The following is a 23,751-nucleotide window of genomic DNA, read 5'->3' on the forward strand; positions in this document are numbered from 1 at the left end:
ATTGACATACAGTAACTGGCACATCTGGAAAGTGTACCATTTGATGAGTTTGACATATGTACACACCCATGAAACTGTCAGCACGATCAAGATAGCGAACATGTCCATCAAAGTCTCCTTCTGCCCCTTTGTACTTTTGCCCTCCTGTTTGCCTGCTGCCTCTCAGTCCCCGGGCAACCACTGGTCTGCTTTCTGTCACTATATGTTAGTTTAAATTGCATAAAATTTTATACTAATGAAATTGTTCAGGATGTCCTCTTTCGCGGGGGGGGGGGTACTTTCTTTCACACAGCATAATTATTTTCATTTTTGCATGTTGCAATCATGAATTCCTTTTTATGGCTGGGTAATATTTCATGGTATGGATATAAACAGGAGTTTTGATCTTCATGTTTTAATAAGCAAAGAATTTTAGCTAAGGCTGTCAGAAGAAGGTGATCCATGTAAAATATTATGTCAGGGGGGAATTTGTACACTTGTGTTTTCTTTTTGTTTTAAAAATTCCTTTTTTCTTTTATAAATTTATTTATTTTATTTTTGGCCGCGTTGGCTCTTCGTTGCCGTGTGTGGGCTTTCTCTAGTTGGGGCGAGCGGGGGCTACTCTTCGTTGCGGTGCGCCGGCTTCTCATTGTGGTGGCTTCTCTTGTTGCAGAGCACGGGCTCTAGAGCGCAGGCTTCAGTAGTTGTGGCACGTGGGTTCTAGAGCGCAGGCTCAGTAGTTGTTTTGCACGGGCTTAGTTGCTCCGCCCCATGTGGGATCTTCCCGGACCAGGGATCAAACCCGTGTCCCCTGCATTGGCAGGCGGATTCTTAACCACTGTGCCACCAGGGAAGTGCCTGTTTTAAAAGTTTCTTATGGAGGAGTAGCGTTTTTCTTTTTCTTTTGAAAATGTGCTTTGAAAGAGCAAATATTTGTGTAGAATGCATTTGGCCCTGAATCTTCACTTAATTAAATCAGTAATTATTTAGTGTTTCCTGCTGGTGCTTGGGAGCACAGAAGGACTTCACGTCAGAGCCAGCAGCTGATCTGCTTGTGAGGTTTTAATATCCTACATGGGGTAGAACTGCAGTGCTTTTAGACACAGGACTGTGCCCTCTTGCCTACCATCAGCATCTCGGGGGCCGATGCTGGATGTTACAATGCCTTCCCTGCCCGTGATTCTTCTGTGGCCAGGCATGGGGACGGAATCTTGGAGATGCAATTTCCGCAGTTCTGTGATTCCTGCTCAGAGCATTGCGTGATAGGGGCCCAGGCAGGAAGTTTAACCTCGTAGATTCCCTCATCCTCACAAAGCCACGCACACCAGGGTGGGGCTGGAGTTGACCATGGGAGTTGAGTTCCCGGCATTTGGGCAGTCCCCAGCGGGAGCCGGAACGGAATGGCATTGCTGGGTAGTTGGAAATGTGTTCCTTTCTTCATTGTTCAGAGAAATTCTCCTGAAGGAAGTCTTCTACGTGTGAGAAAAACCAGTGAGCCTCTTATTAATAGTCACAGGTTGTCAGAGAAGGGACCTCGGAGATACCTGGTCTAACCTGCCCATTTTACAGATGAGGACTGAGGCTCAGGGAACAGGAGTAACTCACACATAGTCATTAACAGCAGAACTGGGACTTGGGAAACCCAGGCAACTGCTTTAGACCTTCACTTCCATGATCTGCGAGGGTGGGAGTTTCAAGAAAACTTGGTGAACTTTGGTGGGCTTAGGGAGGAAATTGTTAATCTCTCAGCCCCTGCTCAGAGCTGCTGGTACCATTTAAAACACCACCACCAACAACAATAATTGTCCTCAGATGAAGCTTCTATAATGTTCTCTTATCTCACAGTTTCCTGACCTTGTCACCAACTTGTTCGAGGAATAACTTAAAAATTCAGGGGCAGATGATCAGCAGCCTCGTTGGGTGGTATTTTCTGGCACATGAATGCAAGGCGCTAGGTGATACCTTACGGTTGTGTAGCGCTTCGCAGTGTATGGGGGACCTTGGTGTGCAGTGTCTCACGTGAACCCCTTGACAGTCTTCTCAGGTGGCCCCTTTTTTCCTGGTGAGGAAACTGGCCCTTGAAGATGAGACATTTTGCTTAAGGTCACCCAGGTGGCAAAGAGGAACCAGAACTGGAATCTGGTTCCTGGTTCCCAGTCTCCTCTTGTTCCCACCATGTCTCCTTCAAGGCAAGTGAGTGTGCAGGGCAGCAGCCTGACACAATGGAAAGACCCTAGGCCTTTGTGTTTGGAGTTCAGAGGTTAACTCTGCTCTCCTGCTCGCTGGGTGACCTTGTGGAAGAATCTTAACCTCTCTGAACTCCATTGTCTTCTTTTGGAAAATGGGGCCCTGCCCAGCAGGATTAAAGTATATAAACATAAAATGCTTAGCAAAGAACTTGCTTATAGGAAGCAACTGATCAGTGTTACCTCTGGAATGAAGGCGAGGCAGGTATGGGAAAAGCTAGTTATGAAAAGAGAGCCTGGAAAGCAAAAATAAGGACAGATGTGCACTAACTGTGGGGTGCCCTTGGCCCTGCTCTTCTTGCACACAGACTCTTCAGTGCCTCCTTATTTCTGTTAGTCCTTGATCCTTTGGAAAGTTAAGAAAACTGAGGTCCTCACTAAGTGCCTGGCACATAGTAGGCCCTCGGTAAATGCAGATTGGCTGCTGGAGCCTCACCCTGCAGAGGTGTGGAGCAGCGGCGTGCGTGTGCCCGCAGCACTCCACACACTGGTTGAATGAAACAGGACAAAATTCTGGCCGAGACCAGACTTTGAAGGTGCTGTGCAGGCCCAGGGCAGGTGGTCGGCCAGTGGAGGTGAGTGATGGTGCTGGAGGTGGCCGTGCCGTGGCACCAGGGCTGAGTGGGAATCAGTACAGACTAGGAGGGGTGCAGGGGAGGACGTTTCTCTCACTTAGATACAATCTCAAGTCATGCCCTGCCATCGTCGTGTGTGTGTGTGTGTGTGTGTGTGTGTGTGTGTGTGTGTGTGTGTGTGTTTTAGGAACATCTCCATGTAAGTAATTGATGCTGTGAGCAGCGGAAAAAGGAGATGAAGCCCATTCTCTCTGCTGGGTGACTAGGACCCGCCTAGTGTCAGGGTCAGACTGTTGAAGGGGTGTGGGGACAGAATTGTGGAGAAGCGGCTCTCCTTCTGCATCTCCACCTGGTGCAGGGAGCAGAGAACACCCGGGATACTTCTAGAAGCAGCCAGGATGACTCAGGGACTTGATCTTGCCTGGTACAGGAAGCCACGCAGAGCCGGAGGGCACCGCATTGTGGGGCAAGAAGAGAACATCCGGGAAACTTTCCCCTGTGCCCTCCACCAGGCCCCCCAAGCGGCCCCAGCCCCCTGCGGCCCCTCCCGCCGCCCTGCTCCTTCCAAGGAGCCTGTTTGAGAATTCAGTGATTCACTTCCCGTCTTCCACCCTTGTTTAATGTTCCCTCCATTGTTACCAAACAGTCCAGGCCCCGGTGGCAGGGGGTGTCCTGCACTCTGGCTGAGGAGGGAGAGGAGGACAGAGCTGTTTACAGAGCCTGGGAGGGCCTGGCCTCCTAGAAAGACAAGCTGGGATGGCGCTGGGGCCCTGACAGCTGGCTGTGCGGGGGGGTGGGAAGCGCCTGAAGGCGGTCTTCCTGCCCTGGAGGGGATCCCTGCCCTTTGCTGTGGGGTTAGCTTCTTTATTCCCCAACAGCTGAGTTTTCCATTTTGGGTCACAGATAGTTTTGGGGTCATGGATTCCTGGAGTAGAAAAAAGGAACAGAAGGGTCCTTGGGGAGATGCTGTCTCTGCCTGGCCTCAGTCTCCTCCTTTGTGGGGAGAAAAACGGGGAGGTGGTGAAATGACTGACCTTTAGAGCCACACCCCCGCCCCCAGCTCCGAAGCCCTCTGATTCCTGAGCCTGGAACAAACCACACCAGGTTATCTGCGTTCACCCCCGCGTCTGGGGCGAGTCCCACCAAAGCCACACCCACGGATGTGACCACGTCTGTGAGCCACGGCACCCGCTTCCCGACCTCTGACCTTGCAGGTCAGCAACTCTGCAGCCTCCCTCACCTTTCTGGTTTGAAGCCACCTTCTCTCGCAGGAAGCTGTCTGATATCGATTGAATTCTTCCCTATCACATCACAGCTGGGACTGCCACTGTTTTGCTGAAACCGCTGTTAGGTTTGGGCTTTGGGGGTTCGTTTTCTTCTAACCTGCAGAAAGATTGAAAGTCCTGAAGTTTCCTCTTTTACCCCTGCCGTGTGTTGTTTCGTTTCTAAGTGGGTACTCCCTCTTCTTGATCATGTATTTGCTCTACTGCTGTTGGTGATTCAGGTTTGTTTCCTCCAAGGCCCTGCGTGCCTAAAGGCAGTCAAGGAGCAAGAAGGCGTAAACACAGCCCTTTTTAAGCTCCTTTTCGCTGCAAGTTAGTGTATTTCTCAGGTATGTGGCATGTCAGTGCTAGAAGGCAGGGAGACACTAGAGATTGGTTGAACCCATCATTTTATAGATGGGATGCCCACACCTAGAGACCCCTCACTTTTCGGCAGCACAGCCAGCGTAAGGCCCACGAACGCTCCAGGGTAGCCCACTTCCCAGGGTAGCCCCAGGTGCCTGCATGCTTTCTCTTCTGGTAAACCCAACACTGATAAAATCTCCATTCTACAAATATTTGTTGAGTAAATTTATCGCAAAGCCTCCCGTCCAGTGTCTGCCTACAGCCTTAGCCACAGATGACTTTGCCTCTCTTCGGTGCGCCGAGTGAAGTAGGCAGACCCCCCCTTCCACGAGCGTTTCAGCTCCCCGCACCCCGCCACTGGCCGCTGTAGCAGAACCAACTAGCACCTGTGGCTGTCACTCCCTTGCTGTTTTTAACGGCACCTCTCAATACCAGCTGATAGCTTTGAGAACATTCCTGGTATTGGGTTTCTGGCAGTAACGTGCGTCTGCGGGTCCCTTTCCTATAAGGCTTCATGTCTTGTTTGGGTTCATAAGGCTGGGGTGCAGCCTGAGGTTTTTAATCTGTTGCCTCCATCTTCTGATTGTCGCTGCACAGAGGACTGAGTCGGTTGTCGTGACCTGCGTGTGAACAAATGTCATATGCAAGCCCCGTGCTCCATCCAGGGGAAGTTAAGTTGGGTCTCCTTGCCCTCAAGGAGCTCCTGTTTTAGTTAGGAAGGGAAACCAGACACACATGGAAGTTACTAATACTTAACCGTCCCAGGCCTTTGGTGCTAAGGGATGATGAGTTCGGTGAGTGGTGGACGGTCGTGTTTGTAAATCTTTGAAGAGGGGAGAACAGAGAGTGGTCATTCTGCAGAGAGAGCCACAGAATGGGATAATTTTTGAGCTAGAGGCATCACTGGGCCTGTCCTAGGGCTGAAGGGAGCCTCTGGACCCCCAGACGACCTCAGCGTGCCGCCGCTGGCCGAAGGTCTCTGGCTTTGGGGACGCGGTAGCCCCGTGCTCAGGTGCCGTGGCTGCAATGTGTTACCTCTGCTACTTGAGCCGGTTAAGCATTGTGCATTTCCATACCTGTAAAACAGGCCTCCAGATACCTGAGCTGTTCGGGAAGTGGGGGTCTGATGGGCGGTGGGTGGGTGGGTACTCTGTGGGGACTTGGGTGGGACTTGGGTGTGCTGCGTATGGGAGGGAGTTGTGAGTGTTGTGAGTGGACCCAGGGGAGGGAGCTTCACCTGGAAGCTTTTCTGTGCTCCTGAGTGGAGCTGCTTGGGGGGTCTGCAGCTTTTAGCCCAGAGCCATTTAGTCGATGAGACCAGCCTAAGCAGCAGGCAACAGCCACCCTGACTTGTAAGTTCTAAGTCCTCCCTTGTTTATTTGGAAACCCCATCTTCCTGCCCATAGGGGCTCTTGGCTGTCTTAGGTGCAGTTGCCCCCAATGAACCACAACCTTTTGTTTAAGGACATAGGAAGTCTGTCCCCTTAGACTGAAAGGAATGCTGATTGGCTGCCTCAGTGTCCTCAGGCTAGTGATGCCCAAAATATACGGGACACCCGTTCTTTGTTACCGGTTAGATGGAAACTGCTTATGTAAGCTTCTAAAGCTCTGGTCCGGAGAGAAGCAGAGTGTCTGTGGCATGTTAGAGTTCAGTGTCCTGCAAACGCCGTCTTTTCCGCTTACAAAGGTAGCTACGTAACTTCGTGGTCCTTCAACTCACTTCTTCTAGAAATGTGGTCATTTCCCACCCCCCCCTTGCTTCCAGCTCCCCCGCAGCGGCTGCCCTGAAAGGTTGGAGGATTCTAAAGACTTTGGGGCCGCTTTTAAAAATAGGGAAACGTGGTTAAGGCTGAAATACGGGAATGTTCCTTTCCTAACCCATATTGTATGGCATTTCACTAGGCATGGTTGTAAGCTTGGAGCTTGAGTGAGCGCTTCCGGAAGCCTTACCTCTCAGTTTGAATGTCACAGAAGGTTGCCAGGTTTGCCCTTTGCTTGCATGCTCTGTAGCACTTGTGACATTGTTTTATCTCTCTGGCCAGTGACTCATAATTAAGGAAGTCAAAACTGAGCAATTAACACAAAACCTCCTCATTTGCCCTCTTCACCTCTCCCCCCCACCCCCAACTCCCCTAGTCACGAACACCCGCCTGACATTTTCTATAAGTCTTTGGAAACTTTGATTTGTTTTGATAGGATGAGGCAGCCAGTGATCATCACCATCGCCTGGTTCCACTCGTTTAAGCCCAACTGTCTGTGAGAATCTTCTCCAGAAAAAAAGAGGAAAGCAAATCCCAGCCCCAAACGTGCAGTCTGCCCACAGGAAGTGATTCACGGGCTCTGTTCATGCAAACCTGATGGGGCAGGAGGTGGGAGGCTGGGAACTGGGTCTGGGAAAAGACAGCCCCGGAGAGGATACTCAGACCTTAATGGTTTCTGCTGGAAGAAAGTGAAAAACAGAATGACTAAGAGTCCTGTAAAAAGAATTGTTTGTTTAGTGAAGTGAGCTAATACTGAAGTTCACTGGCAGATAAGACAAGAGAAATAGCAGTTGTCAGGGGAGGTGACTTTTTGGAGCCCTGCCTTTTTATTTTTTAAGAGATCAAAGACATTTCTCAGTCTTGAGGCATTTATTAGTGGAAGGTTGAGATCTGTAGTTCAAGCCCCAGTTTTCTCTTCTTCAGAAAAAAAGGGTCTAAGCTGAGATAATGATCTAATACTCTCCAAAAGCTCTTCTTTTCTCTTTTTACTTTTCCCTCCAAAGTTAGACTTTTGAGGCTAGTAAGTATCTTTCCCTGACTGCTCACAGAGTGTCACGTTGTCAGAGAGAGAAGGAATCCTTCCTTCCTGCATGCTTCTGTCCTGTGGGCTTCAGCCTGCCATTTTATTTTCTTTTCCCCCAAATTGAAAATATAAATTAATCCGTTTCCCCAAAGCAGTTTGAAAACAGGCAACCTCTAAGTGCTGGCTGTGTGAACAGCCCTGCTGCAGAGCCAGGACCACAGGAGGCCAGAATCACCCAGTAGAATGAGCAGAGATATCTAAACACACTTAGATTCACGATTTCCATTTCAAACTCCCCGTGTTTTATGAGGTGAGCTTTAGGGGTGAGGGTTGTAATAAAAGCTGGGCTGAAGTGTGCTTTTTTTTGCCTTAAGCCCATCAGAACATTGCCAAGGGCTGTGAGTATCCTCAAAGTTCCATGAGTGGTCTCTTTAAATAAACAAATAGATGATCTTCAGACTTAATTCCATTCTTGAATGTTAACTGGCAGAGTGAAACGGCCATGCAGAAAGTTCTGTGTAGCCCGGCAACGATTCTTTCTCCTTGTTTTGGTAACCAGAGACCAACCCAGACTTCTGTATGTAGCATCTTCCCTTTTCAACTTGAAACCTCTGTGTTCCTGCCGACACTCGAGAAGAAGCGATTCCCATCAAGTTGGTTCTTGGAGAAGAAAAAATTTATGAACACCAAAGCTGTGAAATAGAAAGATCTCAAATGGAAACACTCCCTTTCCTCCTCCTTGTCTTCTCCCCCTCTTCCTCCTTCAAGATTTAACTACTTTCTTTGCATGGGTGAGGGGGAAGGGAAGGGGGTACCATGACCATGGTTTCACCAGAGCCCAAGGAGAATCTCTGGTTCATACAGAATGATCACTGTGCTTTGCAGGCATGGGCAGCTGGGTTTGGGGTATCACACCCAGGCTACAAAATAGGACACTGCTTCTTGCCGATCTGGGCAGCGTTAGGCAAGTCACTCAACGTCACATGAATCCTTCACCTGGGAGTGAGGAGACCCACCCTCTGGGATCCCTGTATCCAGTGAGATAATGAGTGAGAAGTGCGAGATAAACACCTGCTCTGAGGTATAAATTCCTTCTGTTTTCCCCAGCCTGTGCCCACGTCCAGAGCACTTCCTTAACCCGCGGGTTCTCAAGGGGCCTAGGGGAGTGACTTGGCCCCCTGGGGGACCTTAGGCAATATCTGGAGACAATTTTGGTTATCACAGCTGGCAGGGGGCGCTACTGGCATCTAGTGGGTACAGGCCAGAGATGCTATGTAACCTACGATGCACAGGACAGCTGCTACTCCCCTACCCCCAACATAGAATTATCTGTTCCCAAATGTCAGGAGAGCTGAGGTTGAGCAACGGGGTGGGGGTGGGGGGCTCGCCTTACTCATGGCCCACTGTTGAAAGTTTCTTGGTGTACGTGTGCTTTACAGATGATTATGATTAAGCCCAAATTTCTCCAAATCAGCCTCCTTCTTTTCTAGGACGTACACACTCTGCACATCCCTGGCCCCTTGGGAGGAAAGAAGCCCCGGGGTCCAGATGATGGGTTTCCTGTGGGGTCCAGCCCCCCTGCAGAGGGCAGGATGAGGTGTTCCATGGCTTCTTCCTTCCAGGGTCTGCCCAGGGGGCTCCTGCCACCTCTGGGGCTCACACTCAGGCCCTATCTGCTTGGAGCACTTGTCACGGACCTGAGCCAACTGCTCTGGAAAGCTCTCGAGGGAAGGGGAGACTCAGTCCAGTGGGGAGGAGTGAGGGCCAGCTGCTGGTCTGGAGTACAGCATGGGGGGGCTTGAGGCTGGCATTTTATGGGGTGTCCCCCAGTTTGGCAGCCTGAAGCACCGGATATTATCCATCGGCAAGTTCAGATGGGAATTGGGTTGTTCTTTGTGAAGTGGTTCAGTGACTGCTATCAGGGGTTGTGAAATCCTGTTTTCAGCTCCTCGCAGACCAATGTAAACTGGAACCTTAAAAAATGTGCTTAGCATACTTAACAGAACTTGCTGAGGACACTTATGAAACTGGGCTGGGGCATGTGGTCACTGTAGGAGGGCTTAACAACCGAACCTCAGTTATCCGGATCGCCCCCCGCCCCGGGTCTGGTTCCTCCTTTGTGGAGCCAGATGACAAGAAGGGGCCGATGTTGGAAATGTCGCTTTTTATTTAAACTCTAACAACCAAAGAAAACTTTGAAAGGGTCTGGGGAATCGTGTATTCCGTGTACAGCTCAATTTCTTCTTGTTCGTAATGGTTTATTTTAATATAACTTCAAACCTCAGAAAGTTGCAGCGATGGGACAGGAATCATAGTACACATCCTCCACCGAGAGTCAATTTTTTTCTTCCATCCTGAAGAGTCAGAAATTTGGGCAGCTTAAGATTCAGGACAACAAAGACAAAATTCTGTTTTGTTGCACTCAGCTTACCGCGGGGAAAGTGTGGACTCACACACGTTTCTCAGACTTCGTTGGTGGCGAGGCCTGGCTACAGTGAGATAGCAGCTGGGAGGCCGCCTTCTCGCTCTGTGTTCGTTTGCTGGGTGACCTTGAGGTGCTTCATCTATCAGTCTGTTTCCTCAACCACAGAAGGAAGGGATTGGTCCAGATGCTCTCGAGGTCCTCATGTCCCAGCTGTCTGTAGTTCTCCCGAGGAGGTTTTCAGGCAGACACTTAGCCGGAGTTTAGCTGACCAGGACGTTTTGTTCCCTGAATGTTAGGCCTCTGTGTTTTGTCACCTGCAACCTTGCGACTCGACACGTGACCCCTGTGCGGTACTTCTGCCTGGAACAAGGGATGCTTTGGTTTTCGCTGTGTTGACCAAAGGGAGAGGATCCTAGGTGAACCCCCAAATCCAATGGCCCTCTCGGCAGGAGTGTTTTCAGGGCTTTCATATTTGATCTGTCAGACAGCTGTACCGGGCTGTCCTTGGCAGGGAAGAGAGAAAGGCACATTCTGACACTTGTGTATGAAGGAGAGGCAAAGTGGGAGATCTGAGAGCAGACACTGGCACTTAAAGGCCAGATGGAACCAATGGAACTATGGCTACTCCATGAGCAAGTTGAAAAAGAAAGCCGGTCTCCGGAAGAAGCTAGAAAGTTTAGTAGTGTGTGTGTTTTAAGTAAAATGGGTTTCAACAGAAATACGATTGTATTAACAAATTTACTTTCTGTTCGCTTCTTGGGCTCAGGTAACCAGAACAGTGCCTGGGATTTGGTAGGTGTTCGGTCGCTCTTTGGTGATGGATAAGAAGTCAGTTTCACTGGTAGGGATGCAGCATAGAACCGAGAAAAAGCACTGTTTACCTCTCCCTCTCACCCTCCTTTTCTCAGCACTGATGTGGGCTTGAATTCTGACCCTGCTCTTGTACAAGTTACATGACTTTGGGCAAAGCCCTTAGGTTCTCTGAGCTCAGTGAAGGTGGGATACACTGAGGTTGAGCCACGTTTGCACTCTCGCATCGTAGCAGTGTGCCCGGCGCACAGTTCGTGCTGTGAGTATATCCCGGTGCGTTTCTGGAGCTTACGTGCTCAGCTCACAGTTTTCTCCCCAACCCCCATGTCGAAGTCCATTGGTATTTCATGTCAGCCCCCAGATGGCTGTGGGTCCGAGATCACTGGTCACAGGGACGTGAGTGGCATGTGGGCCCTGGCCCTGCCTCTCCGCCCCGAGTGTGCTGGCGGGCGTCACCTCACCAGCAGCTCTGGACCCTGGCATGTCCATGTCCCTGGCTGTGGCTCCCACCCCCATTTTGGGATACTTTGGGATACATTTTGGGTCCCACTTGGAGCCAACGGGAGGAAACCTAAGTTCCTGCCGCAGGAAATGGTTTGGCCGGTGAAGAATATATTTAAGGAATAAAACCTCTGTCAGAGGAGCTTGAGAGGGTTGCTGGCGAAAGGCTTTTGGGGGTCTCTCATCAGGAAGCCACTGGGTGTGGGGCGAGACCTCAGCCCAGAGGCGGATGCCTGGGACTGTGCTCTTAGCCCCAGCAGCTGGTCTTGGGTTACGACGAGGAAGGGCTGGGTCAGGGAGAGGGGTGGGTCATACATAGACCCTTTTCTGCAGCGGAGCACGCTTATGGTAGCGTCAGCTCGGAATGAAGACTTATCTATTGGTTTTACTTAAGATGGGCTTGGTACCCTGTAGGGCTGGGGAGAGTGTGTACCGGACACATCAGCTAGATTAAATGCAGCAGCTGAAACTCCCAATTCACCATTAATCCTCTGGTAAGCATTGCTGTGTATTTTGAGTGGGACAGAGGGAGGAAAGGAGCCCTACGAGGGATGGCTCTGGGCAGCCCAGACTTGGAACCAAAAGGAGTGGCCGCCGATGCATAAAAGGACGTGCATGAGATGCCCTCCTTGTCGTGAGTTTGGGAATTGTAGGGCCCGGAAGCAGGGGCCTGGACCAGATGACTCCTGGAGGGTGCTGCCGGGCCAGCCTGGTGGTCATGTGCTCGCGAGCTGGAGAGCGTGCCTGTCTCCCCACCGTCGGGCCCAGCCTGGCAGCCAGGAGAGCTGCCCTGTAGCTGCAGCCTGGGTGCAGACGGCTGTGTGATCCTAGGAGGCGAGCCTTGCCTCTCAGATGCAGCGGGTGCATAGTGAGGCGGGACTGTTACAAGACTTGACTTACGACCTGACTGCATCGTGGTGAGGCTGCTCTGAGATAAGGAGCCCGGAAGCCTTGTGAAAACTAGAAGCATCAGGCCTCCCGAGGCCTCACTGTGGCCCCCTGGGCTGTGCACACGGATGGCCAAGGCAGGGGAAGGGGTCTGGTGTTTTGGACCTCCTACTGGGAACCTTCTTTACCAGGCGCTGTCATAGTAATAGGAGTAGTGGTAGTTATACAACAATAATGACAATGGATTAGTGCCATTTATCGTGTCCTAACGATATGCCAAAGGCTTTCCCTAGAATGTCGTTTAGTCCTCCCAACAGTCTAGCGAAGGGACTTACTTCAGATGAAAGATAATTAAGACCAAGACATTATAAGCAATATGATCAAGTTTACATAGTTATTGACCAGACTCAGTATTTGAATCCATGTTAATCCAGTCCAAAGCCCTTGCCTTTTTTTTTTTTTTTGGAAATGTGGTGTAGTTGACCTACAACAAACTGCACATATTTAAAGTGTACAACTTGATAACTTTTGACATACGTATACACCTGTGAAACCACCACTACAATCAAGGTGGCAGACGTAGCCTTTACTCCTTGATAAGCGCCCTCTCCCATGCCCGCCCCCATCACCCCATCCCTAGGCAGCCGCTGACCTGCTCGCCGTCATGCAAATGTAAGTTTGCATTGTTCCTTTACTTTAAATTACTCTGTATAATGTTACGAAAACGGGACCGTGTCTGGCTTTCTTCGCTCAGAATGATTATTTTTTGATTCATCCGTGTTGTTTGTATCCATAGTTCATCCTTTTTTGTCGCCGAGTGGTAGTCTTTGTATGGCTGTTTCACAGTTTATTCATTCACTTGTTGGGAAACACTGGGTCATCTCCAGTTTGGGGCCATTATAAATACAGCTGGGACGAACGTTCACGCACATGTCTTTGTGTGGACAGATGCCTTCACTGCTCTCGGGTAAGCACTTAGGGGTGGGCTGAGTGGATCCTATGGTGGGTTTCTGTTTTGAAATTTTAAGAAACTTCCAAACTGTTTTCCGAAGTAGTAGTTGTGGCATTTTACATCCCCGCCAGCAGCGTACGAAGTTTCCGTTGCTCCACATCCTTGCGTGTGGCACAGTCTTTTACGTAGCAGCCATTCTAGTGATGATGGAGTGGCATCTCGTTGTCGTTTTAGTTTGCACTTCTCTAGGGACTAGTGATGTTGAGCACCTTTTCATGCACTTGTTTTGCAATCTTTTTTATCTTTTTGTGTAGCGTCTGTTCAGATCATTTACCTGTTTTGTTTTTTAATGGGTGGTTTGTTTTCTTAATAGTGAGTTTTCAGAGTTCTTTATATTCTGGAAATAGGTCTTTTACCAGATACACGCTTTTTGCAAATATTGTCTCCCAATTTGTGGTTTGTCTTTTTTATTCTCTTAACAGTGTCTTTCAAAGACCAGAAGCTTAAGCTTTGATGAAGTCCAGTTTATCAACTTTAAAAAAAAAATGGAATGTGTTTCTGATGTGGTATCTTTGCCCATCCCAAGGTCACAGAGATTCTCGCCCATGTTTTCTATTAGAAGTCGTATAGTTTTAGGCTTTTTATTATGACCCACTTGAGTTAATTTTTGTATAGGGTGCAAGGTACAGATTGGATTTCATTTTCCTTGCATGTGGCCATCCAGTTGTTCTGCCACCATTTGTTGAAAAGACCTTTCTGTACAAAATTGTCTTTGGGCCTGTGTCGCAAATCAGTTGTCCATGTACATGTGACTATTTCTGGACTCTCTGAGCTTCCATTGATCTGTACCTTCCTTAATTTAAAAAAATTTAAGTTATACTATCAAAATGATTCATGTATGTAGTTTAAAAACTCAAGAAGTCCTTGAAAAACTCAAGTCTCTCTTGAATTTTTAATTTACATTCTTATTTTTTATTTCCAGGAGTGCTTTTCAGTAGTCTGTAAATGTTCCTGTTTTAGGATTGCAATAGCTCATCTCCCCGAGAGTAGTTTTTGTTTTATTTTATTTGGAAGTTTTCTTCTGCTCCCTGCATTGTCTCAGACTTCTTTTTTTTCTCCCCCACTTATTTCTATCTCTGCGCCTCCTGTTAGAGGCTTTCTTTAAATGGCTGGGGATTCTGGCCTTGCGTTCACATTTGAGAGCGTGGCAGTAAAAAGCCGATTGCCTGTTCTGTGTATGGTGGTGGGAGGGGCCTGTTGGCAGGTGGGCTTCCCCGTAGGGAGAACTGGCAGAAACAGGGCCGTTTAGTTGGGGAATCCCCAAATGTCAGTATTTCAGGTCTTTTCTTGTGGACTGAGCTGTTTAATTCCTCCACAGGCAGGGATGGGGTAAGCAAGGGAGCTGAGCGCTCCGTTCATGAAATCCTGTTTCCTAGCCCCTGTCTGACCTTCACCCGCAGCCGTGCCCTGGTGGCCCTGTCTGGAGCTCCGCTCTTCCATTCATTTTCGGCAGAGAGCAGACCTGTCTCTGGCAGCGTTGGGGAGGCCCGGGGGGAAGGAGCTGGGATCTGCCTGCCTCTTCTGTAGACAGTCAACCCATCCTCCTGTTCCCAGCCAAGTCTTGACAAGTGTGTGGTACCTCCAAGTCCAGACTCTTTCCCAGGTTCACTCTGCTAAGTCTGTTCCCGTTCGGCCATCTGCTTTCCACTCTCTGCCCATTGTCTGCTCTCCTCTCCTACCCATTGTCTTGGGCAGGACAGGGATAAATGCATCCATTCAGTTTGTTGTATTTGACCGAAGGACTTCCTTAGCCTCTCCCGCCCCTCTCTCCCACCCTTTCTCCCTCCTCCTCCCCCTCCCTTCCTCCTCCCTCCCTCTCCTTGTCCCCTCCCCCTTTCTCTTCCCCCTCCTCCCCTCCCCCTCCTCCTGTCCATCTCCCTCCCACTATCCATCACTTGCCTCCATCTTCCCTCCACCTCCCTCCCATCATCCCGTCCTGTGTCCCCTCTCCCTCCTCCCTGCCACCCCCTCCTTTTTACTCCCCCCACCCCTTCTCCCTGCTCCTTCCTCTGGGCCTGGAGCGCTCTCTGCCGTACTTCTTCAGGTAGACAGCCAGGCTCTTCAGGCCCTGAGAGGAAACAGCCCATGTAACGCAGAAAGGACTGGATGAGGAATCAGGACACTGCAGTCTCTGCCTACAGTTGTGATGAGCCTTCTGCGCTCCTTCACCACATCCTTGATTCTCCTTCCCATCCCTCAACTCCCAAAGCCCATAAGGGCCACATCACGCCCAGACCTTGGCCTCCGTCACATTACGTGTCTGAGCCCCGTGTGCCCCGAGGTGTCCCATTTCTGCCCACTCCACACCCTTTTCCCCCTTGCAGGCCCTGGGTCACTCTGGGTCTCTGGCTCGGCTGTCCCAGTCCTGGGGGTTAGGATGTTAGGGCGGCGTGTGAGCGTCGCTCCACGTCAGGAGTGCCCAGGGCGTCCTGTCCCCGCACCTGCCCTGCCTGAGGCGCAGGCCCAGTGCAGGGCTGATGGGAACTTGGCCTTTCGCGCCCTCTCTCAGGCCGTCTGCCCCGTGGAAGCAGGGACCCTTCTCTTGCGTTGTCCACCATCACCCCTCCTCCTGCTCTGTGTTACTATTTTTTTTACATCTGTGATTCTATTTCTGTTTTGTAAATAGGTTCATTTGTACCATTTTTTTTTAGATTCCACATATAAGTGATATCATGTGATATTTTTCTTTCTGTCTGACTTCACTCTGTATGACCATCTCTAGGTCCATCTGTGTTGCTGCAAATGGCATTATTTCATTCTCTTTATGGCTGAGTAGTATTCCATCATACATACGTTCCGCATCTTCTTTATCCATTCCTCCGTCAGGGGACATTTAGGTTGCTTCCAGGTCCTCGCTATTGTGAATAGCGCTGCGTTTTTTTTCTTTTAAAGCAAGAGGGCTAACCCTTCCATCAACCAGGTAGGGGTTGGGGGCTCCCTCCACAGCCCACTCTTTCCTCGCTGCTGGTCTGAGCCTCTCTCCACGGCCTCCCCCTGCAGAGGCCACTCCAGATGTCCAGCTGGCTCTTTGTTGGGGCTTTTGTCCAACACTGAAGAGCAGATGTGCCCACTTCCCTATCTATGGGCACACGGTGGCTTTGCAAGAAAATGGGAAGAGCTGAGTCCCTCTCTGTCCCCACACATCACCTCCCACTCTCCCTTTCTCTCGTTCTCAGCCCCACAGCTCGCCTCACTTCTCCGGGGCCGGGTTTGCGGAGTGGCCATCGTGATGGGGAAGAATAACGGTCCTGTGGGTGCTTCACGAAGCACTTTTGAGTGGATACTGAGCTGCGTGAGGTCAGGGGCAGCAGTGGGGGGAGAATGTTCCATTTTACAGATGAGGTAACTGAGGGTCCTGGAGACTTCAGGACTTGCCCAGGGTCTCACAGCCAGAAGAGGAGAACCTCCCCTTGACCCCAGTTCTCATGAGTCCACATCTGGCCATCTGCCTTCTGTATCTCAGGGGCGAGTCCCAGGCTGTCTTCTCTCGTTCTGCCTCCTAATTACTGTTTCTGGGCTGTCGGGGTGCCTTGGTCTGGGGCCCCACAGGAGGGAGGTGATTACATCCTTTGAGCTGCCCTGAGTCAGCAGATCCCTGTCAGTCCCTGTGCCCAAGTCCTGTTCTGACCTCTGTCTGTCCTCCCCCCTGCCCAGGCCAGTGCCTTGGAGAGTTTGATTGGATTCCTGTTTCTCTCTCTCTGGTTGGTGATTCTGGTTGCATCTGGCAAGCCCCTCCCTCGCGGAGTGTCCATAAATTCCATATATTCAGGAAAATGGGGGCCCTTAGTTGTATGGGGGCAGGGAGGGAGAGTTTCAGATGCCCCTCCAGCAGGCCCGCGCAGCTATTAGAAGAGTCCTGCCCGCTGGCCAGTGGGGTCCTAGGACGGGCCGTCTTGAAGAAAGAGCAGTACTGCCTCTGGGTGCCTCCTTATTTGTTTTTGCGGTATGCAGGCCTCTCACTGTTGTGGCCTCTCCTGTTGCGGAGCACAGGCTCCGGACGCGCAGGCTCAGCGCCCACGGCTCACGGGCCCAGCCGCTCCGCGGCACGTGGGATCTTCCCGGACCGGGGCACGAAGGGTGCCTCCTTATTGATGAGCATCCACCTCACCCACTCTGACTCCCCACTACCCCAAGTCTGCTTGTCCCTGCAGCCAGGATTATCACGGGGCCTGTGTCTCGCGTGCGCACACTCAAACACACTCTCAGCCCACTTACACATCTCAGAGGCTTCCTGTGGCTTTTAGAAAACAGGCAGAACCTCTCACCATGGCATCTGAGACCCTGCAGGAGCACCCCTGTCTGCTCCCCCAGCCTCCCTCCTCTCCGGTCACTCTGGCCTTCATTCTGGTATTCCTCCTCACCGTGTTTTCCACCTTCCCAGGGCCTTTGCACATGCTCTTCTCTCTACTTGGAGTGCCCTCCTCCCGTACCCCTTTGACTACTTAGTTCTTACTTATCCTTCAGACTTCCTGGTCAACCACCACCTCCTCAGAGATGCCCTGTCCCGCCCTTCAGTGCAGCAGGGTCCCCAGGGTCATATGCACTTGTGGTTCCCTGCACTTAGTTTGTCATTGTAGCTGTCCTGATCATGTGATTAATGTCGGTCTTGCCCACGGAAGTTCTGTGGAAGCAGGGACCGCTCTGTGGTCTCTTTTACTCCCTTTCCCTCACCACTGTAACCCTAGTGCCACACAGAGTAGGAGGTCATTAAAGACTTGTTAGATAAAGGACTCTGTGTGAATGGAAGCTCCTCACCTGTCTAATACCTGACGTTGCTTGAAGCCTCTCACCCCCCCCCCCAGATGCCTCCTGCCTCCGACCTTACTCTTGTCTGATGGCGCTCTGCCACACAAGCTCCCAGCCGTCATGGCCTGTGGCGCTGCTCCAACTTTCTTGTCCTGCAGATGACCTGGGGATTTTAGAAAGAGGAAGAATCTGATACAGTGGGTTGGGGTAGCCTCTGAGATTTTGCCTTTTTCACGAGCTTCCGTGGACCCGTGCTGCTGGTCCACCAGGGACCACACTCTGGCCTGGGGTGGGGGGCGCGGCGCCAGGTCAGCTGCTCAGAGGCTAGGTCACCACGGAAGACGCGGTTTGCACAGGGACAGGACACTGCCGTTGGGGGTGGGTTCGGCCCAGCCAGGCCGGGGACCGTGGCAGAACCAAGTCACAGGCTCGGTTCCTGCTCTGCTCACGCACGACCGCTTAGGCCTTAGCTCTGAACTGGGACACCTGGGGCAGCCTGCCAGCAGCCCTCACGCTGAGAGGGACTCCCGAGAGGTCTGCCGCGTAGCCTCTGACCAGTTAAAATTCCCCTTCGTTGCCTTCTCTCCCGCCCTGCCTTATCACAAACACCAACTGAAAAAAAGAGGGTCGGGTTTTTTTTTCTGGTTTCTCATGTGTGGGAGAGGAACTGGGTGAGTGTGGAAAGCGATGGGGGGGTGCTGTGTGCCGTCACCCTCCTCCTCAGCATCACTGTGGCCCTCACATCGGCTCCTGAAGGACTCGCGTCTCCTAGTTCAGCCCTGTCCCCTCTGCACACCTCCACCTGGCCCCGACCGTTCCAGAGCATGATTCGCTGTCGTTCCCCTCGTGGGGCGCGTCCGAGGTCAGCTCTGCCAGCCTGGGAGCCCTCGGCCTTGCTGGGTGGGCCTCTGTGTTCTTCTCCTGGACCCCTTCCAGCACACACAGAGCTTCTCTGATCTCCTGGCCCTCTGCGTGTGAGACAGACCAGCGGAGGGGAGCTTCCTGAGTCTCTGCCAGCGAGCTCTCATGGAGCTCGGCAGGCCAGACTTGGGAGGCGAGCCAGACCCACTTCACTGTCTGCTTCTGCCCCTCCCGTTCCCGGCAGGTCCCTGGATGGCCGGCTGCAGGTGTCCCACCGGAAGGGGCTCCCCCATGTCATCTACTGCCGTCTGTGGCGATGGCCCGACCTACATAGCCACCATGAGCTGCGGGCCATGGAGCTGTGTGAGTTCGCCTTCAACATGAAGAAGGACGAGGTCTGCGTGAATCCCTACCACTATCAGAGGGTGGAGACCCCAGGTACGCCGCCTCTGTAGGGTCTGCAGCTACCTACATGGCATTGTCCTCCCCCTCTTTCCCTCCCCACTTCCCCCTCCCTCCCTCCCTCCTTCCACCTCCCCTTCTTCCCCCTCCCTCTCCCCGCCCTCTCCCCCTTTCCCCTCTCTCCCTCTCCCCTCCCTCTCCCCCTTTACCCTCCCTCTCCCCCTCTCCCCCTCCCCTCCCCTCCCTCTTCCCCTTTCCCTTCTCTCTCTCTCCCCTTTCCCTCTCTCCCCTCCCTCTCCCCTCCCTCTCCCCCTCTCCCCTCCCTCTCCCCCTTTCCCCTCCCTCTCCCCCTTTCCCCCTCCCTCTCCCCTTTCCCCCTCCCTCTCCCCTTCCTCTCCCCTTTCCCCTCTCTCCCCTCCCTCTCCCCTTCCCCCTCTCCCCCCTCCCCTCCCTCTCCCCTTCCCCCTCTCCCCCTCCCTCTCCCCTCCCACTCCCCTTTCCCCTCTCCCCTTCCCTCTCCCCTTCCCCCTCTCCCTCTCCCCCTTTCCCTGTCTCCCCTTCCCTCTACCCCCTTTCTATACCCCACTCCCCCTTCTCCCTCCCTCTTTCCCCTCTCTCCCTGTCCTCTTTGTGAGGAAGGGCCTGAGGAAGGGTGCATTTGGGGGTGCAGGGGCTTTGGTGCCAGCCTGGCGTCGACACTGATCCACCTCTGCTCTGTTTCCTCTGGACAGTTCTACCTCCTGTGTTGGTGCCACGCCACACAGAGATCCCGGCCGAGTTCCCCCCGCTGGACGACTACAGCCATTCCATCCCCGAAAACACTAACTTCCCCGCCGGCATCGAGCCCCAGAGCAATATTCCAGGTATGCACACGTGGGCAGTGAGGCCGGCCCAGGGGGCGGGGGCCAGATAGGCCCGTCACCCGGTCTCTGCACACGCTGGGCCGAGGCCCCTGACTCAGAACTGCATCCCTGTGGGGAGAGGACCCGTGGCCTTGGCTCCCCACTCGCTAATGATGCTTTTCTTGGCACGGAGGAGCGGCGGCGTGACCCTCCCGCCGGGCCTCAGTGCAGTCATTTATTTTGGAAGCGGAAATAGCAACGCTGTGTTTCTCTCACCGCCCTCGCGGCCGGGGCTGGAGTTCAGGCAGGATCCCCGACAGTCTGGGGGCTGCAGAGGCAGCGGGCGAGCAGAGGGCCGAGGGCCGGGCAGTGTGCGGAGAACTGGCCCTGTAAGTAAGCCCGGGGAGGGTTACAAGCTGGGTGGGAGGTTTTATTCCACTGGGAGAAGTGGGCTGTGCCGGCAGAGTGCAAATGTTTTTAGAAGCCCCTCATTTACATGCAAATAATGTGTGAATCACCAGCACTCTGGGCGTCCAGGAAAACTGCTTGGCGGAGCTTAGCCAGTCCCAGCGCAGGTGGCCGGGCAGCGATGTGCCGCCTTGCTTTCAGAGCTGGCTAGTTTGGACGCGCCTTTCACCCCGAGTGAGCTCACCGTGCTGAGGTTGACCGCGGGCCTTTGCGCGTGGGTCAGAGCGTTAAGGAGGGACCCGCTTTACAAATCCAGGCTTACAGATCCTTCACAGGTGGTGCGGGTCCCTAGGGGTAGGTTGCCCACTCTGTTCATCCAGCAATGCAGAGAGCTGAGTCGGGGTCTGGGGGTCATTCAGAGAAATAAATCGCAATCTCTGCTGTCACGGAACTTGCGTCCCACTTCGGGAGCTAAGACATCCTCTCAAGAGACAGCAGATAACCGTGGATCTGCACACGGGTAGATAGTAAAGCTAAAGGGCGCTTTGAGGCTGTTGCCCTTCAGAGGACAGAGATGAGTGAGGCAGGGGTGAGTCCACTGCCTCCCTGAGAGGGAGGCGGAGCTTAAACCTAACCTTGAGGGATGGGGAGAAGTTTAGCCCGGCAGAGGCTGTAGGAATAGGCATTTCAGACTTGGGAGTCAGGGGTGGTGTGAACAAAGGTGGTCACGATCCAGGTGGGGAGCAGGAAGGAAGAAGGGCATGAGGAAGGTGGGAGCCAGAGATTCGAGGCCCAGAGCTCCTCGGCGCCCTCCCCCTGGCATAATGGTGTGAATGCGTGAGTTTGCAAAGGGCATCTGAAGAGGCAAACCAGAGAGGCCATTTAATGAACCACCTTCCTTTCAATTCCCAGAAACCCCGCCCCCAGGCTACTTGAGTGAAGATGGAGAGACCAGTGACCACCAGATGAACCACAGCATGGACGCAGGTCAGAGTCTCGTGGGGCTCTGCTCCTAAGCCTGAGTGCCCGCCCTCCCCCATGCCTCCCTCTGTCCCTCCATCCAGTATGTACAGAGCAATCACTGGGCTCGGGTCTGGGACAGAGGAGGAGCGAAGCCGCTCGCAGTTCGTGGGGGAGACCGACAAGGCAGCCCGCAGTCACCGTGCTGTCTCCTATGTGCCCTGCTGGAGAAGGCCGTGTGGCATCAGGGCACAGAGCGGGGCCACATGACCCAGCCTGGGGACGGGGTGTTGCGGGTGCCGAGCATCACCTTGCAGTGTAGGCTTCTCTCGAGTGGAGTGTCGGAGACGTGTAGGTTTGGCCAGGCCATCAGGGCAGGTAGGGGGTGTACCAGGCAGAGTCGGGGGCGTGGGCAGGAGAGCTGGTGAGTTCTGGGATGGCTGGAGTGTGCTCCTCCAGAGACAGGAGGGCCCCGCACTCAAGGCTTCGAGTGTGGCCGGGGGCTGAGGAGGAGCCCCCACAGCCTTTAAGCAGATGAGATGCTGCTGGCAGTAGGATGGAGGGTGGGCTCCATCACCTGAAACAGCTCAGGAGAGCCAAAACAGAGGCAGGGTCTTTGCTAGTGGCAGTCGAGGCCCCAAAGCATCGATTTTTATGTGATGACCAAATGTGATCTGTGTGTTCCTGCCGTGAGGGACCCAGCCCAGTCATCTCCAGCCACATCTCCAGATGTTCCCGCCTCATTTGTTAAGGGACCAAATTGGCTCCAGACCAGCAGTTTCTTGAATTGAACCCCAGCTGCCACATCGCATGTGCACTGTGTTGCGTGTGGTTGGGTGAGGAGGAGGGGGCCGAGCAGATGTTCCCTCCTCCTGACGGCGGGCATGCCTTGTACACACAGAGCCGCCTGACACCGTGGGGCCACCTGCCCTGCACGCAGCCCAGAAGAGAGCGTAATTCCCCAAAGAAGGATGCGGGAGACTTGCATGTTTACTGTAAACGTGGTCACTTGATGTGTAGCCTGGGCATCATGGCCCTTGGGGTTTAGCACACATACCCCGACACACCCCTGGTAGGTGGCTGACAGTGTGGACCCAGCCGGAATGCATCTCGAAGACCTTTCTGTATTCAATGCCAAGTGACCGCTGTAAGGGTACAGCTATGAAACGCTGGCATGGGAAGCAAGCCAGCTAAGCAGCATTTCTGCAGATGCTGTATTGCTTCTCCCTCTCCTTTCCCCCTTCCCTCCTGGTTGCTCTTCACGTGTGTGGAATGATTACAGGCAAACCTCCGAGATACTGTGGGTTCACTTCCAGACAACCACTTTAAAGCAAGTCACACAAATTTTTCGTTTCCCAGTACATGTAAAAGTTATGTTTACACTATAGTCTATTAAGTGTGTAATAGCATTATGTCTAAAAAAGCAGTATACACACCTTACTTAAGAAATACTTGATCGCTAAAAAATGTTAACCATCATCTGAGCCTTCAACGAGTCATAATCGTTTTTGCAATAGTAACATCAAAGATCATGGATCGCAGATCACCATTACCAACATAATAGTGGTGAAAAAGTTAGAAATATTGTGAGAATTATCCCAATGGGACAGAGGTGCGAAGTGAGCACCGTGCTGATAACACTTGCTCGACGCAGGGTTGCCACAAACCTTCATTATGTAAAAGATGCAGCATCTGCAGAGCACAGTAAAGGAAAATGCAGTAACGCGAGGGCTGCCTTCACTGTTATAAAAGTGAACAGACTGGGCTTCCCTGGTGGCGCAGTGGTTGAGAGTCCGCCTGCCGATGCAGGGGACGCGGGTTCGTGCCCCGGTCCGGGAAGATCCCACATGCCGCGGAGCGGCTGGGCCCGTGAGCCATGGCCACTGAGCCTGCGCGTCCGGAGCCTATGCTCCGCGGCGGGAGAGGCCACAACAGTGAGAGGCCCGCGTACTGCAAAAAAAAAACAGTGAACAGACCAAAGGAGAGGGTCTTCTATGGGACGAGCAGCCACATTTTCACCCTCTCAGCTCTTGTTCCTTCCCCTTCCTCTCCTCCCTTTCTGCTCCACCTTCTCTGTCTCTCCCTCCCTCCTCTCCTCCCTTGGTGTACCTGTTGTGAACATTACTGATTTATTGAATGTGTGCCTGGGCTTTGTGGACCCCAGCCAGCCCGTGGGTGGGGTCTCCTATTTATTCTCTGCTCTTCTCTCAAACCAGTCCAGTTGCTCATGGACTTGGCCTCCCTGACAGTTGAGATGTGGTAGCGCCTCATGTGGGGCCCGAGGATCACCTTGTCCAGCCCTGCTTCTCCCTGGACGTGCACACAGGTCTGTTGAGACCAGTGAGAAGGTCCCCCTGCCTTCCTGGGTCTCCGTCATTCGGGCCAGCACAAATCAGAAGACCAACATTTACTGAGCACATACTGTGTACCAGCTATGGTATAGGCATTTTCATAGGCACGATCCCACTGCCTTTCCACAAATCACACGATAGGTGGGATTCTCCCCGCTTTATACCTGAGGGGAAAAAAATCAAGGCTCAGAGAGGTCGAACCACTTTGCCGAAGTCCCATGGCTGATAAGTGGTACCACGTCCAGACCCCGTGGCACATTCGGAAGCTCCGCTCTTTCTGTGACTCTTCCACATCCCTCCGAAGATTGGGTGCTAGGGGTGAAAAAGAAACCC

The 23,751-nt window shown here is 52.6% G+C and overlaps 1 protein-coding gene across 3 annotated transcripts in view; it reads left to right on the forward strand.

The window, feature by feature from the left end:
• Positions 1–23,751, forward strand: part of SMAD3 (SMAD family member 3) — a 119,932-nt gene that overhangs the window by 73,253 nt on the left and 22,928 nt on the right. For all 3 annotated transcript variants that reach the window (XR_004525216.2, XM_033851868.2, XM_033851869.2), the window contains exons 2-4: positions 18,700–18,893; positions 19,589–19,720; positions 21,020–21,094. Coding sequence is in view for 2 of the 3 variants with exons in the window: in XM_033851868.2 (XP_033707759.1) it covers positions 18,700–18,893; positions 19,589–19,720; positions 21,020–21,094 (401 nt within the window). In the remaining variant the exon portion in view is untranslated. The remainder of the gene's footprint in view (positions 1–18,699; positions 18,894–19,588; positions 19,721–21,019; positions 21,095–23,751) is intronic.

The sequence above is a fragment of the Tursiops truncatus genome, chromosome 2 (genome assembly GCF_011762595.2).
Source record: "Tursiops truncatus isolate mTurTru1 chromosome 2, mTurTru1.mat.Y, whole genome shotgun sequence".
Lineage (NCBI taxonomy): Eukaryota > Metazoa > Chordata > Mammalia > Artiodactyla > Delphinidae > Tursiops > Tursiops truncatus.